We start from the raw sequence: 15,789 nt of genomic DNA, 5'->3' as shown, positions 1-15,789 counted from the left end.
TGAAGTTTTCAAGCAGCTGAACTAAACAGTTTCTTTAACAAAAAACTCACAAGTAGGCTAAATGTATGTTTCAAACAAGGAGTTATTAGGTTTAGAATCTTTAAAGTATTCTAGGATTTAGGATTTCAAGGATTCTGGGATATAGGATTTGTCTTTTTGTCTGTTTCTTGGCCAGCCAGCAACTAAATCCAGCTTATGTAGAATAAATGTTTTTTTCCTTTCAGATTTGTTAAAACATATATTCTATCACAGTATTAGATATGTAATCTTGTATATTTGTAACCTGCTGTAGGAGCGTGGTGGAGGAGCAGTGATGCTGCAGGACCACTGTGTGAGAGAGGACACTGCAGATAAGTGCTGAGTTGACCTTGGTGAGACTTAAAACTTAACAAGGTGTGTTTCAAGTTGTTCCAGAGATAAGTGTAACCTGCATTTAGTTATTCATTTTATTTATTTATTTATTTTGCGGGCCCACTTCCCGTGACCCCAAACTTCCTTTGAATCACGGGTCACGGAGTTCACTTCCTCCTCCATCTCCACTGTGACTGGGCATGTTACTGTCAGCGTCTCAAACATTTGACTGGAGCTCTCTGAATCGATCATTTGAAACCGTCAGCCACTGAGTCGTTATTGAACTCAACCCATTCAATACTCCATCTGGAAAACTCTGTGGATTTCCTGTCGGACCGCGCATGGAAGCTCAGCTCTGACCACTCGGTTCGAAGGTCAGGTTTTTTTTTGACCAACTTTGGATTTCCTTCTCATGGACCTTGATCCATTCATCTCAACTCACATGGCGAGCTAGATCAACGAACGGTAGGACAAAGTCTCACACCTACCGATCTGGACAAACCTTTTTGGATTAAAAGGATATGAACTGAATGTTTTTCCTTGAGAACTTTATTGTGAACAACAGAACATTTGATTTATTGTGGGTAATCCATTTTTTTTTTGAATATTGGAATGGTGTATTGTTTGTATTTGTTGTTTTTTTTTAAATATTCTCTGAATACAGACACTCAAACTGCACTACTGTCTCATCCATTCATTCACAATCCAGGCTCCTCTAAAGAACAGACTTCTGTTGCCGCTATTGTAGCCGTAGTCAACCGCCTAGCCCATATATGTTACATCTGTGGCGAGCTAGCCAGGAGACTGTTATTGTGAATGTTTTTGTGCCTGTATGTACTTACCGATGTGTTACATTTAAGGGAAAAAGGGTGAGTTGAAATATGGATCCCTTTGAGGAACTTGGTATCAATGTTGCTCATTCTGTTATTATTACTGGTGTAACAAACACTCAAGCAGAAAATGAGATTATTGATCATTTACATAGTTACGGTGAACTTAAAACATCGTTTACTGTTACAGACCGTGAAAGTCCATTTTATAAAAATCTGGCCGTCGAATTTATTAACGCTGCTGCCTTGGCACAGCTAAAACCGCATTTGCCATATACTTACACATCTCGTGTAGCTGCAGACGTTGAATTTGTTGTTTCATTACTTTCGAGTGAGCGCGCTGCCACAGTCACAGTGGGGACTACCCCATCCCCTGACTACCTCCAAGTGCTGAGACGTCTTTCCCAGCAGAGTGGCCAATCCTTCGACAACGTCTTGAAGGGAGTCTTTGACCAAATAAGTGCACATTTGGGAATAGCAGCTACTGGAGAGGAGTATGAAGAGGAAGACACTGTTGAGGTACTCTCCTCACAGCAAGCGGGTCATTCCTCCACTGACCAGCAAGAACCTCAACCCCAGCCAAATTCACCTGTAAATCTGGGACCGAGAATTTCGCTCGCTGGAAATGATTTGACCCCCCCTGAGGTACAAAGAGTTGTAGTTGAGCATATTGTGCGCAGAGATGATGTAAATATTCAACCTCTGTCTTCACTCCGACTACGCACCTTCTCAGGGAAGCTTCCAAAACCACAACACGAAGCAGATTATGATTCCTGGAGGTCTCAAATTGAACTTTTGAATGCAGATCCAAGCCTTGTACCATTGCATATCACAAGACGCATTCTGGAAAGCTTACTTCCCCCAGCTGCTGACCTGGTGAAGAGTTTGGGACCTAATGCATTGCCTGCTACTTTTCTGAATGTTCTTGATTCTGCTTACGCCACTGTTGAAGACGGGGAAGAGTTATTTGCCAAATTTCTTAATACTCTTCAAGACCATGGGGAACGACCATCTGCATATCTGCAGAGGCTCCAGCTTACTCTCAGCACAGTGGTGAAGCGTGGTGGGGTTCCAGCAGCTGAAACGAACAAGTACCTGCTAAAGCAATTTTGCAGAGGTTGCTGGGACAACACAGTCATAAACAAACTGCAATTAGAACAGAAGAAAGACCAACCACCACTATTCTCAGAACTGTTATTCATGCTAAGAACAGAAGAAGACAGGCAGTTGGCAAAAGAAACGTTGATGAAGAAGCATATTCCAACAGTCAAGCACCGTGCTAACCTTCAAACTCATAGCACCAGTGCATGCGCATGTGGCCATTCCTCAGATGTAAGTGCTATTGAAGACCTGAGGAAGCAAATGTTAAAACTTCAGAGCCAGATGTCCGCCCTGCTGTCCAAGAACTCCCCCTCTGCTAAACCAGAACATCAGCATCAATCAGTAAATCAATTTTATTTATAAAGCCCAATATCACAAATCACAATTTGCCTCACAGGGCTTTACAGCATACGACATCCCTCTGTCCTTATGACCCTCGCAGCGGATAAGGAAAAACTCCCCAAAAAAACTCCTTTAACAGGGAAAAAAAAAAACGGTAGAAACCTCAGGAAGAGCAACTGAGGAGGGATCCCTCTTCCAGGACGGACAGACGTGCAATAGATGTCGTACAGAACAGATCAGCATAATAAATTAACAGTAATCCGCATGACACAATGAGACAGAGAGAGAGACAGAGAGAGAGAGAGAGATGCAGGTAATAACAGTAGCTTACAACAACATTATTGTAAGTAATAATATTATAGTTATAGTTCTGGCTACTGTGGTACAATATGTTGAAAATATGTATTAATATCTGGCAGTATACATGTGTGACAATAGTCATATGTGTATAATAACAGTAGAAGTATGACTAATGACTAATGATGGCAGCAGCAGCAGGAGGCATCTGGCAGGACCACGGCAGCAGCACAACCACACACGTCACGCTGTCCAGGCACCGCTGCGATATGAGTTAATCTGAGAGACAGTGGAGCACAAAGGCTCCGGAGAAGAAGCCGAGTTAGTGACATCCAGAATGGCCGAGTTAGCAAGATGCAGTAATAGAATATGAGAGAGAGAGAGAAGGAGAGAAGGTTCCCGGCGTCTCCACCCCCCCTCCACATTTAAGTCTTAAGTCTAGTCTTAAATGTGGAGACGGTGTCTGCCTCCCGGACCGTAACAGGAAGATGAAGAATAAACAAAAACCAAAACCTGGCCAAGCAACCAACAAGCCAAAGCCCTGGTTTTGTTTTAAGTGCGGACAAGATGGTCACATCTCTCCCAACTGTTCCAGTCAGCCGAACCCTAGCCTGGTCGAAGAGAAATGCCGCCAGCTAAGACACAAGCAGCAAACCTGGGAAAACAGAAAGCCATCAAACTAGAAGCAGCTTCTGCCAAGAAAGAAGTGGGAGCTGCGATGTATGAGTGTCCCCACACTAAGCACCCATCACCACGACCCCCATTGCCAAAGGGATTAGTGGGCACAAGAAGCACCGGTGAAGTAAGAATTAAAGGAACCAACTTCCACTGCCTTTTTGACACGGGTTCCCAAGTCACTACAGTTTCACATTCTTTTTACAACACCTACCTGTCAGACCATGAAATAAAGCCATTAGATGATCTCCTGGAGGTAGAGGGCGCAAATGGACAGAGCGTGCCATACATCGGATATGTGAAACTCAGTTTGACTTTTCCGCTGGAGTTCATAGGAGAAGAAATGGACATTGACACCCTTGCCTTGGTTGTTCCTGACCTGCGATCTTCACAGCCCTCCGTTTTAATTGGCACGAACACTCTGGATGTTGTCTACAACCAGCACTGTCAGTCACAGTCTGAGTTCCATCCTGTGCCTTTTGGATACAGAGCGGTGCACAAGATTCTGGAGATAAGATGCAAGTTAACCATCGATGACTACCATGGCATTATCAAGATGCAGTCCACTATTCTGCAGATTATTCCGGCTCAGAAGACTGTTGTGCTGGACGCTCTTGCCATCTGTCCACTTCTGCAAGGTGTGAAAGAAGTGGTCATCCAACATCTGACATCCTTCTCCCTGCCTGGTGGTTTAATGGTAAAGTCCGCTCTTGTTGACTTACCTCCTGTCCAACCTGGCCCTCTGCCAGTGGTAATTACCAATGAATCTGAGAGTTAAGTGCCATCCAGACCATCCTCCATGAAGAGCAAAGAGTGCCTCAACCTTCCGCCTCTACAGAGCCAAACCAGACCAAGTTGAACTACAACTTTGGAGATTCGCCACTCTCAACTGAATGGAAGCAACATGTAACAACCATGCTCGACAGTATTCCGGAGGTGTTTGCTATGCACGATCTTGATTTTGGTCGCACAGATAAAGTCAAGCATGAGATCAAACTGTCCGATCCAACTGCTTTCAAGCAACGACCAAGACCAATACACCCTCAAGATGTGGATGCTGTTCGCCAGCACATTCAAGAACTGTTGCAATCTGGTGTTATACGGGAATCCAATTCACCTTTCACTTCCCCCATAGTTGTAGTGCGGAAGAAAAATGGCACAGTGAGGCTCTGTATCGATTACAGGAGGTTGAACGCACGGACCATCAAGGATGCTTATGCTTTGCCAAAGCTAGAAGACACCTTTTCAGCACTCTCTGGCTCCACATGGTTCTCTACGTTGGACTTGAAATCTGGGTACTACCAGATAGAGATGGAGGAAGGCGACAAGAGCAAAACTGCGTTCGTATGTCCTCATGGATTCTATGAATTCAACCGCATGCCTCAAGGGGTAACTAATGCTCCCAGCACCTTTCAACGTCTCATGGAGCGGTGCATGGGAGACATGAACTTGAAAGAAGCACTCGTGTTCATCGACGACCTGATAGTGTTTGCACCTACTCTGGAAGAACATGAACAACGGCTGATGAAAGTCCTTCAACGCCTGAAGGAGTTTGGATTGAAGCTATCAGTCGAGAAATGTGTCTTCTTTCAAACGTCTGTTCGCTACCTTGGGCATGTGGTTTCAAGTGACGGAGTGGAGACAGATCCAGACAAGATTGCCACATTAACAACTTGGCCAGTCCCTCAAAATCTCAGAGAGCTCAGGTCGTTCCTTGGGTTCTCAGGATATTACCGGCGGTTTGTGCAGGGATACTCCTCAATTGCCAGACCCCTCAATGAGTTAACTTCTGGATATCCACCCAGCCAGAAAAGGTCGAAGAACGTGGGGAAATCTCAACATTATATGAACCCAAAGGAACTTTTCGCTGCTCGATAGACTTCTGCTTGCCAGCAAGCCTTTAAAGAGATCATCCAGAAGCTCACTACAGCCCCAGTCCTTGCCTTTGCAGACCCAAGAAAACCCTATGTTTTGCACACGGATGCTAGCACTAGTGGTCTTGGTGCAGTCTTGTACCAAGAACATGATGGACGAAACAGAGTGGTTGCATACGCCAGCAGAGGCCTGTCACGCGGTGAAAGTCGATACTCCGCCCATAAACTTGAGTTCTTGGCGCTCAAATAGGCAGTAACTGAGAAGTTCAATGACTGTTTGTATGGATCCAATTTCACTGTGGTCACAGATAGACACCATTGACATATTTGCTCACTTCTGCAAAATTAGATGCTACAAGCTACAGGTGGCTTTCCGCTCTTTCAACCTTTACTTTTAAGATCATCTACCGAGCTGGGAAGTTAAACACTGATGCCGACGGACTCTCTCAGCGACCTCATGCTGAACAAATGGAGGACGCCATGTCTCAGAAGGAATGAGAGAGAATATTGAGATTCACAGAACAACATCTTGAAGACCCAACCTGCGTATCTATTGACCAGCACTCAGTCCAAGCAGTATGTGACAGACAACTGGTGTACAGCTCACCTGACTGTGATCAAGTCGCTGCTCTCGTGCAAACGCTCTCCATCAACACTGACAGCCTGCCAGACAGTTTTGTGAACGATCTGCAGTTCTCTTCGCCTGTTGTGCCATCCCTCTCTGATGCTGAGATTGCTGCCAAACAACAAGCTGATCCAGTCATCCAGCATATCATTGCTCAACTGGAGAGAGGAGAAACTCCGCCACCATCTCTGAGGGAACAGCTCCCCGGCCTGCCATTACTCCTGCGAGAGCTTACACGTCTGGAGCTCCATAAAAATGTTCTCGTTAGGAGGAGGAACATCGGAGGTGAGCCTACTTACCAACTTGTCCTTCCAGAGGAGTGTCGGCCTGGGGTCCTCTTCCAGCTGCATGATCAAATGGGCCAATTGGGCACAGAGAGAACACTGGACCTTGTCAGATCACGGTTCTTCTGGCCACGAATGTCAGCTGATGCCATAAAATCAAGACATGTGAGAGATGCATCCGAAGAAAAGCACAACCGGAAAAAGCTGCACCCCTGGTCAACATCAAAACGTCAAGACCGCTCGAACTCGTCTGCATGGACTTCTTGTCAATAGAACCAGATCGGAGTGACACCAAAGATGTCCTTGTCATAACGGATCACTTCACAAGGTACGCTGTAGCAGTGCCAACCTCGAATCAAAGAGCCAAGACAGTGGCAAAAGCCCTATGGGACAACTACCTGGTCCACTATGGGATCCCAGAACGACTCCACAGCGATCAAGGGCCCGATTTCGAATCGCACACCATCAAAGAACTGTGTCAAATGGCTGGAATCCACAAAAGCAGGACCAAACCTTACCATCCACGTGGCAACCCTGTCGAACGATTCAACCGAACACTTCTGAACATGTTGGGCACTCTACAAGCACAAGACAAAACTCACTGGAAAGATTACATCAAGCCACTGGTACACGCTTACAACTGTACTCGAAATGTCATCACTGGTTACTTACCATATGAACTGATGTTTGGTCGACAACCACGACTTCCTGTTGACCTTGCTTTTGGACTGCCTGTGTCTGAGAAAACGTCTACATCTCACTCACAGTATGTGGAAAAGCTAAAGTCACATCTTGAGGAAAGTTACAAGATTGCGACTGAAAACTCAGCGAAGGTCATGGGACGAAACAAGCTCAGATTCGACAAGCAAGTCACTGCCTCAGATCTCTCTGTTGGGGACAGAGTTCTGGTCAGAAACGTCAGACTACGAGGCAAGCGCAAGCTCGCAGACCGATGGGAGCCAGATGTGTATATCGTCCAGAAGAAAGCCGGCACTCTTCCGGTGTACACAGTCAAGCCAGAAGCCAAAGACCATCCCATCAGAACCCTCCACCGTGATCTGCTGCTGCCTTGTGGCTACTTGTCACCAGCCAGCAACTCAGACAAAACAAAACAAACATCAGTGACGTCATCGACTCCAGTGACTCCAGAAAGCACAGACCTTCCAGATCCTGAAGATCCTGATCTTCAAGAATTCTTCTTACCTGATAACTCTGGCTCCAGTCCTACCCAATTCACAACAGTCATTGACTTACCTGTTCCAGCACCTGCAGTTGTTCCAGTTCCTGTGATTCCGCCTGGCCAGCATCCACAGGGCTTTACTGAAGAGGAACCGGTTGGAGTGGACAGGGAAATGGAGTCTGGACCAGAACCCACTGCTGATCTTGAACCTGAGCTAGAATCGATTGAGCTGGATGAGGATGCAGAACCCCCAGTTGAAACTGACTCAGATCCTGCTGTTGACTCGGATCCCCCAGAGGAAAACGCCTCCTCTCAGCCAGAACCTGTACTCTCCAGCCCAGAATCTGAACCGCCAGTCCGACGTCCCACTAGAATACGCCGGCCTCCTACTCGCCTGCAGTATTCAAAGCCTGGGCACCCATTTCTGCACAGTATTCAGTCCCTGTTCCAAGGACTCAGCACTATGTTTACCTCTGCATTACAACTTGAGGAGACCCCTCTGACCACTGCTCCCTCTCCCTGTGAACATCCTGTATGCTACCAGCCACCTGCATGTACGAGGCCGTACATGAGTTTGGGGGGGGACCTGTAACCCGCATTTAGTTATTCATTTTATTTATTTATTTATTTATTTATTTATTTTGCGGGCCCACTTCCCGTGACCCCAAACTTCCTTTGAATCACGGGTCACAGAGTTCACTTCCTCCTCCGTCTCCACTGTGACTGGGCATGTTACTGTCAGCGTCTCAAACATTTGACTGGAGCTCTCTGAATCGATCATTTGAAACCGTCAGCCACTGAGTCGTTATTGAACTCAACCCGTTCAATACTCCATCTGGAAAACTCCGCGGATTTCCTGTCGGACCGTGCATGGAAGCTCAGCTCTGACCACTCGGTTCGAAGGTCAGGGTTTTTTTTGACCAACGTTGGATTTCCTTCTCATGGACCTTGATCCATTCATCTCAACTCACATGGCGAGCTAGATCAACAAACCGGCAGGACAAAGTCTCACACCTACCGATCTGGACAAACCTTTTTGGATTAAAAGGATATGAACTGAACGTTTTTCCTTGAGAACTTTATTGTGAACAACAGAACATTTGATTTATTGTGGGTAATCCATTTTTTTTTTTTGAATATTGGAATGGTGTATTGTTTGTTTTTTTTAAATATTCTCTGAATACAGACACTCAAACTGCACTACTGTCTCATCCATTCATTCACAATCCAGGCTCCTCTAAAGATCAGACTTCTGTTGCCGCTATTATAGCCGTAGTCAACCGCCTAGCCCATATATGTTACATAAGGAATCATACTTAATATGTATTATACTGCATTTTATATTAATTATATAAGTAATTATATTGAATATAATATATGATATACAGTGTTGGGTAAGTTACTTTGAAAATGTAATACATTGCATATTACCAGTTACCATTATTATGATATTATAATATTAATAGACATTATAAAATAGAAGAGGGTCATGTTGTTTCATAGCGGCTAATCAAAGCACATAGCTTTAATTACAGTTCATTAACTTACAAATCCAGTAGTGGGCGATATTGCATAGTCTAATGAAGGCTCTTCTCTGGAGTGCAGATCTGACCGATTGTATTAAAATCCCCTGCTTATATAAATAACAGTGTGATATATTAAACAATTAAATAGCCTAAACCTTCAAATAAAGAGATAACTGTGGACAACGGGACGACCAGACACAGGATCAAAGTCTGATAACTTATGAGATAGGGATGAATATTTGACGGCCTGTCAAATGAAACACAGTAGGCAAATGCTGAGTTTAGCACAACAAAAGGAAATTGGCTTGCCAGTCAGTCACTATGACAAGTGCAAATTAATACACCAGAGCTGGTAGAGCCACCTGCTGGTTTCCGGTGTGCTGATCAGTTACAACAGCACCCAACGCTGAAATATAAGTAAACATTTTAAGGAATTATACTGCAGTGATGCTGCGTGCCTCATGTCAGGAGTGCTGCAGGATGAGGACCATTAATGTTACAGTTCAGGAGCGGCAATAACAATGATGTTACAGGTCCAGGGGTGCATTGTGGTGCAGGGGCGCTCACAGCATGATGCACAAAGATGGTGGGAATTAAATCTGCTCTAAGCTTTGTCTTGCCCTTTTTGGTCTTGGCAAACTGGTCTGCAACAAAATGTGCCTGCAGTGACTTCCCACACACAACTCACTTTTGTCTACCCACAGACATATCCCATAGTGGTTGAATGCATACAGTATTCAGGAACACTTTATACTTACTGAACATGTATACACTCAGTACATATCCATGAGACAACTTCAAACAAATGCAATTAAAACTGATGCCACTTGTCATACTTGTGCCTTATCTTACAAGGCAACGTCAGACCCAGGCATATATATGTATGCCTAACCATTTCTCCTCTTTCTTTTTTTTTTCAGCACAAGAACAACAGGGGGTTACAATGGAGCCTGAACTCACCCCGTAATGAAACAACCCCCTTACCCTGAGTCTCAACTCTGTGGGTTTTGCAAGGCTTTCCATGTTCCTTATTTTTAATAAACCAAACACTGAGCTTCCCAATAGTGTGGTATTTGTTTGTGGAAATGTGCTAATGCAGTATTTGAGAATGATAACCTTACATATTTTTGTTGTTGTAGTCTGTAGTGAGTCTCAGGTTACTCCTGCTGACTTAAGCCAAAAAAAAAATCTCATCTCTGTGTCAATGAAGAAATTGTGGATGTACCCCTCTCTCTAAACGATTGGAACATCCCCACACAGCACCATGGTGGAGACTGTACGAGAGGACAACACAGAAGGAAGGGCACAGACAAACTGCTTGACATCCAAGTCATGTTTCTGAGTTTATTAAAAATTAATTTGTTATAGTAAATAAGTACATAGTAAAAAGACAAAGATACATAAAATATATATAAGCTGCTGCTGCTGCTGCTGCTGCTAGCCCAGTGACCCATTGTGCTGTCACTTGACTGGTAGTCACCTGTCGTCGGTCTCCTTCTGTCCCACTGAAAGTAATTAAGATAACATTAGTTATAAATCATTAGAATCATTACATTATCAATAAATGTTAGGATGTGATTACTCTTGACAACCACACAAGAGTAAGGACAGAATTGAAAACATAATTTAAAGCAATAAAAGCAACATGCTGTTTCACCAAGGTAAGGAAAGACTAACATATTTAAACAAGGCAGACAATAATATATGTTATATACACATTACACATAGTTATACTGTGTAATAATACATTTCTATCATATAATTACGCTATGTCATTAATATACTGGCCTGTATACATATATAAATACATATCCTTATCCACATCCCTTATATTTAAACTGTGCACAGTGTACATACTGTGTAATATTCCTGAGTACTATATTTTGCCACTTCCTGGGGGATATCTATACATTCCTATATTTCTACAGTAAAAATACTACACATCATGTGTATTAAGCTGCTGTAACGTGAATTTCCAAGGTTGGGATTAATAGAGTCTTACCTAACCGTAGTAAACTAACACTAATCCTCAAATATTAGCACATTTTACTTTAAAAAACAACATAAAGATGTAACTGGTTATGGCGTGCTACACATATATTATAAATCAATGTAGTTATTGACAGCTACTTACCAAAATCGGAGTTCTGTCCCTCAGTATTATGTATTTAAACAGCCTGAGGTCAACGTGACGCACAAGCATTTTAGACTTCTTTTGTCGCGACTCTGTTATATTCTTTCAACCAATTACAATCGACGTTTAACCCCGCCCAGATTCGACTTTCAACCAATTACAATCGACGTTTAACCCCGCCCAGATTCGACTTTCAACCAATTACAATTGACATTTAACCCCGCCCAGATTCGACTTTTAACCAATCACAAATCGACGTGTAAGCCCGCCCCTAACTGCAGGCTGCAGACAGGTACACTTGGTCAAATTTGCAAATTTTCTTCTTATCTCTGCAAATACATAACCTAGCTAAATTCAATAATAGGTAGCACGGTGGTACAGTGGTTAGCATTGTCACCTCACATCAAGAGGGTTCCTGGTTCAAACCCTGACCTGGGGTGGGGGAGCCCTTCTGTGTAGAGTTTGCATGTTCTCCCCATGTCAGCGTGGGTTTTCTCTGGGTACTCCAATTTCCTCCCACAGTCCAAAGATAAGCAGGTTAATTGGTGACTCTAAATTGTCCGTAGGTGTGAATGTGAGCGTGAATGGTTGTCTGTCTCTTTGTGTCAGCCCTGTGATAGTCTGGCAACCTGTCTGTAAATGTATCCATGATGGTGCATACAGTTCATTGATATAGTTCATTAATGCATAATTGATTCCATGATTGGTTCATATAAACAGTTAATTCATAGTTATTTACATTTACATATTTACATGTTTACATTTCATATTAATAACTGGAGACATGATTGTATTTTCATAGTAGTTTTATTGAGTGATACATGATTTGATTAATGTGATTATTCCTATGTACATGGTCTACAAGCCTGGTCTTGCGTTGTTTGGAGACGTACTTTCACTTTCCTTTCCTGTTACGTACTTCCGCTTTCTTTTTCCCTGACATGAAGAGATGATTGATGGACTGTCAGATGACCTTGCAGTTATTTGGCTATTTACAAAGTTTATAAGTTAGTTGTCGGACAAGACAAGAGACAACAAACGACATTAAGGACAATCACCTCCCGTTTCATGGACAATTCCCTCTTTTATGGCATGCAGCCACGAGGTACTTTTTGTTTCTTATTATTTGGTCAAAGTGTATTGCTAGCTACATGTGTGTAGCCTACGTTTTGTCTGGTCTAGTTTACTTTATTTTATTATATCTAATTGTGTCAATTGTGTTATTTGTGTACAGTTTTCACAGTGTGATGGAGATTGGATGGCTTCATTAAACCAGTTCCGAGAAAACTACTTGTGTTCGTCGTGCCTGTGGGGGGATTCATACTGTCAAGGGTATATCCCGCCTCTTGCCCAGTGTCAGCTGGGATAGGCTCCAGCCCCTCCGTGACCCTCAACAGGATAACGAGTTACAGATAACGACTGAACGAATGAAGTTCAATAATGTTAGTTGCAATAAAGTTCTGGCTATGACACTGGGTAATCTACTATAATTGAGCACTTTGTGAGTCCTCTCTCCAAAGCATACTTTATGCTCATATGAAATCTTGTGTTTTGGTTTAACAGAGCCCGGGTGTCTGATTCCAATTATTTATGGGACATCAGCAGCCCTTACATTTCTTATTTCAATATCACTTTTGGCAATTTGGTACATAAGACTAAGACTGCACACAAGTAAGATATGAAGCTCTTTGTCTTGCTGAATTTCCTGTTGTTTGTTTGTTCAGTGGTCTGCTGCCTGGAAACAGAAGTAAAGGTTTGACACTGGGCTAGGCACGCATGTCCCACCTGATTCTGTTTCTATCTCTTCGAAGCATTTCCTGTTCATGGTTGTTGCTGTGGCTTGAATGGCAGGGTAAGTGTACTTGATGATGATGATGAGTGACCTAGTATCATATGTGTTGTTTTTTTTATTTCTCACTGCAGGTGAAAGAGGAGACTTCAGTGGTTTACTCATCAGTTGTCATCAGGCCACCTGCTGAGACATCAATTACTTACTTTGACGGTAGTTGTGTGTATAGTGAAATAAAAGTATAGAGAAAAGTTACCAAACTAAGATGGCCCATAAATGCCACTGTTATAATGATAGTTCCCTTGTATTTCCTTAGAACAGGTGTTAATAATACCATCATTTATTTATTGATAATGTTTCATATAATCAATCTGAATCTGCAAAGCAGCAGTTGATTTCATTTTCACTGGTTGTCCTCACCTATACAGTAAGGTTTTAATGGAAATGCATGTGTTTGAGGTACCAATCATTCAGCTGGTCGTTTCAAAGTAAGTTAAGCTACTGAAATGGGATGACAAATATCTATCAATAGCCAAACAGTTAGGTTTATTATCAGAGAATAAATGAACACAGCTAGTGAGGTTATCATCCGACTTTGTAGTGCATTACTGCCACCTGCTGGGGTAACGAGGTAGCCCCTTTTCTGAAATTGTACTCCCCTACAACCTTTGCTAAAGAAGAAACTTCATATTTATCAGAAGTATTAGGCATGATCTGAAGTATATACAAAATAAAAAATAATACTCCATTGTATTTATGACATTTTTCACAACAGATAGTGATTGAGGTAGCCTACTTGTTTCCATTGCTCTTATAGCCTACAGTATCAACTATCTTACTATATAATGATGAAAACTCTGTGGGTGTGTCTGTCTGTGTCTCTGTTCCATGTTTTTCTCCTCACTGACTTGGTCAATTCATGTGAAATTTGGCACAGTGGTAGAAGGTCATGGGAGGATGCGAATGAAGGAATATTACATCAATTGGCCAAAGGGGGGCGCTATAGCAACAGATTGAAATTGCAAACTTTGAATGGACATATATTATGCCCCGTATGTCGTAGAGTCATGAAACTTTGCACAGAGATGCTTCTCCTCATGGGGAACAAATTTGCCTCAAGAACCCATAACTTCCGGTTATATCAGATTTTCCGACATTTTGAATTTTTTGAAAAACACTTAAAATCGATCTCTTCCTCTCTCTCTCTCTCTCTCTCTCTCTCTCTCTCATCCTATTACTGCATCTTGCTAACTCGGCCATTCTGGATGTCACTAACTCGGCTTCTTCTCCGGAGCCTTTGTGCTCCACTGTCTCTCAGATTAACTCATATCACAGCGGTGCCTGGACAGCGTGACGTGTGTGGTTGTGCTGCTGCCGTGGTCCTGCCAGATGCCTCCTGCTGCTGCTGCCATCATTAGTCATTAGTCATACTTCTACTGTTATTATACACATATGACTATTGTCACACATGTATACTGTCAGATATTAATACATACTTTCAACATATTGTACCACAGTAGCCAGAACTATAACTATAATATTACTTTCATTAATGTTGTTGTAAGCTACTGTCATTACCTGCATCTCTCTCTCTCTCTCTCTCTCTCTCTCTCTCTCTCTCTGTCTGTCTCATTGTGTCATACGGATTACTGTTAATTTATTATGCTGATCTGTTCTGTACGACATCTATTGCACGTCTGTCCGTCCTGGAAGAGGGATCCCTCCTCAGTTGCTCTTCCTGAGGTTTCTACCGTTTTTTTTCCCCGTTAAAGGGTTTTTTTTTTGGGGGGGGAGTTTTTCCTTATCCGCTGTGAGGGTCTTAAGGACAGAGGGATGTCGTATGCTGTAAAGCCCTGTGAGGCAAATTGTGATTTGTGATATTGGGCTTTATAAATAAAATTGATTGATTGATTGATTGATTCCTAGGAAGTTTAAGCGATCTGCATGAAACTCGGTGAACATAATCTAGGGACCAATATCTAAAGTTCCCTCTTGGCAAAAGTTGGAAAACTTACTAAAACTGAGCTTCTATAAGGCAATGAATATTGCAGAGGGTGTGGCTCATCACATAAAGGTGTATAACATCTCAAGGGTTTCACCGATCACCACGCAACTTTGTAGGCATATGACCACACATAATCTGAGGGGACCCCTCCATTATTGACCCGATCAAACAAAATGGGGCCACTAGAGAGCTAATTGCTTATCTAGGCCTAACAGCCATATCGATTTTTACTAAACTTGGTAGATATGTAGAACAGGATGCCTCAAGGTGACTGGAGAAATTTAACTCTAACTGGCAACTGGGTGGTGCTATAACAACAGAAAAATGCTTAAAAATGGCTAAAATGTGACCGCTCGCTGTGGCTCCCCTGGGGCTGAATGTTTTTTTTCTTTCTAATTTTTGGTATGAATAAGTCATGGTATTATATGCTGTACATAATCACGGAAACTCTCAGTGTGTCATTCTGTCAGTCAGTCATTCTGTCTATCTCACATTTTTCTACTCACTGACGTGGTCAATCTATGTGAAACTGCACACAGGCATTGAGGATTGGCATAGGTAGAAGGTGACAAAGCTACCAATGGGTATGGACTAGTGTATCTGAATGAACAAATTCCTTAAAAAAAGGTTGAATTAGGCCTACAGCATGTAAACAACTAGCCTCCAAACAGTATCACAGGATGACCAAGTAGTTGACTCTGTGGGAGATTATAACATTACCTAATTACCACAAAAAAGGACAAGAAAAAACTGCTTTAAAAGGATAAAGATACAAG

At 42.7% G+C, this 15,789-nt stretch overlaps 1 protein-coding gene and 1 long non-coding RNA gene across 2 annotated transcripts; one reads left to right on the top strand and one right to left on the bottom strand.

The window, feature by feature from the left end:
• Positions 1 to 1,144: 1,144 nt before the first annotated feature.
• Positions 1,145 to 2,527, top strand: LOC144464393 (uncharacterized). Its single transcript, XM_078171183.1, has 2 exons — positions 1,145 to 2,272; positions 2,512 to 2,527. Exons 1-2 carry the CDS (start codon positions 1,233 to 1,235, stop codon positions 2,525 to 2,527), a joined length of 1,056 nt encoding a protein of 351 aa, XP_078027309.1. The 5' UTR covers positions 1,145 to 1,232.
• Positions 2,528 to 10,400: 7,873 nt separating this feature from the next.
• LOC144464504 (uncharacterized) lies at positions 10,401 to 11,308 on the bottom strand. Its single transcript, XR_013492201.1, has 2 exons — positions 11,220 to 11,308; positions 10,401 to 10,590 (listed from the first exon to the last, which is right to left on the bottom strand). It is a non-coding gene; the product is annotated as an uncharacterized LOC144464504 (long non-coding RNA).
• Positions 11,309 to 15,789: the final 4,481 nt, after the last annotated feature.

The sequence above is a fragment of the Epinephelus lanceolatus genome, chromosome 10 (genome assembly GCF_041903045.1).
Source record: "Epinephelus lanceolatus isolate andai-2023 chromosome 10, ASM4190304v1, whole genome shotgun sequence".
NCBI lineage: Eukaryota > Metazoa > Chordata > Actinopteri > Perciformes > Serranidae > Epinephelus > Epinephelus lanceolatus.
Note: the sequence above shows the minus strand (reverse complement) of the source record. Positions and strands in the feature narration are given on the sequence as shown.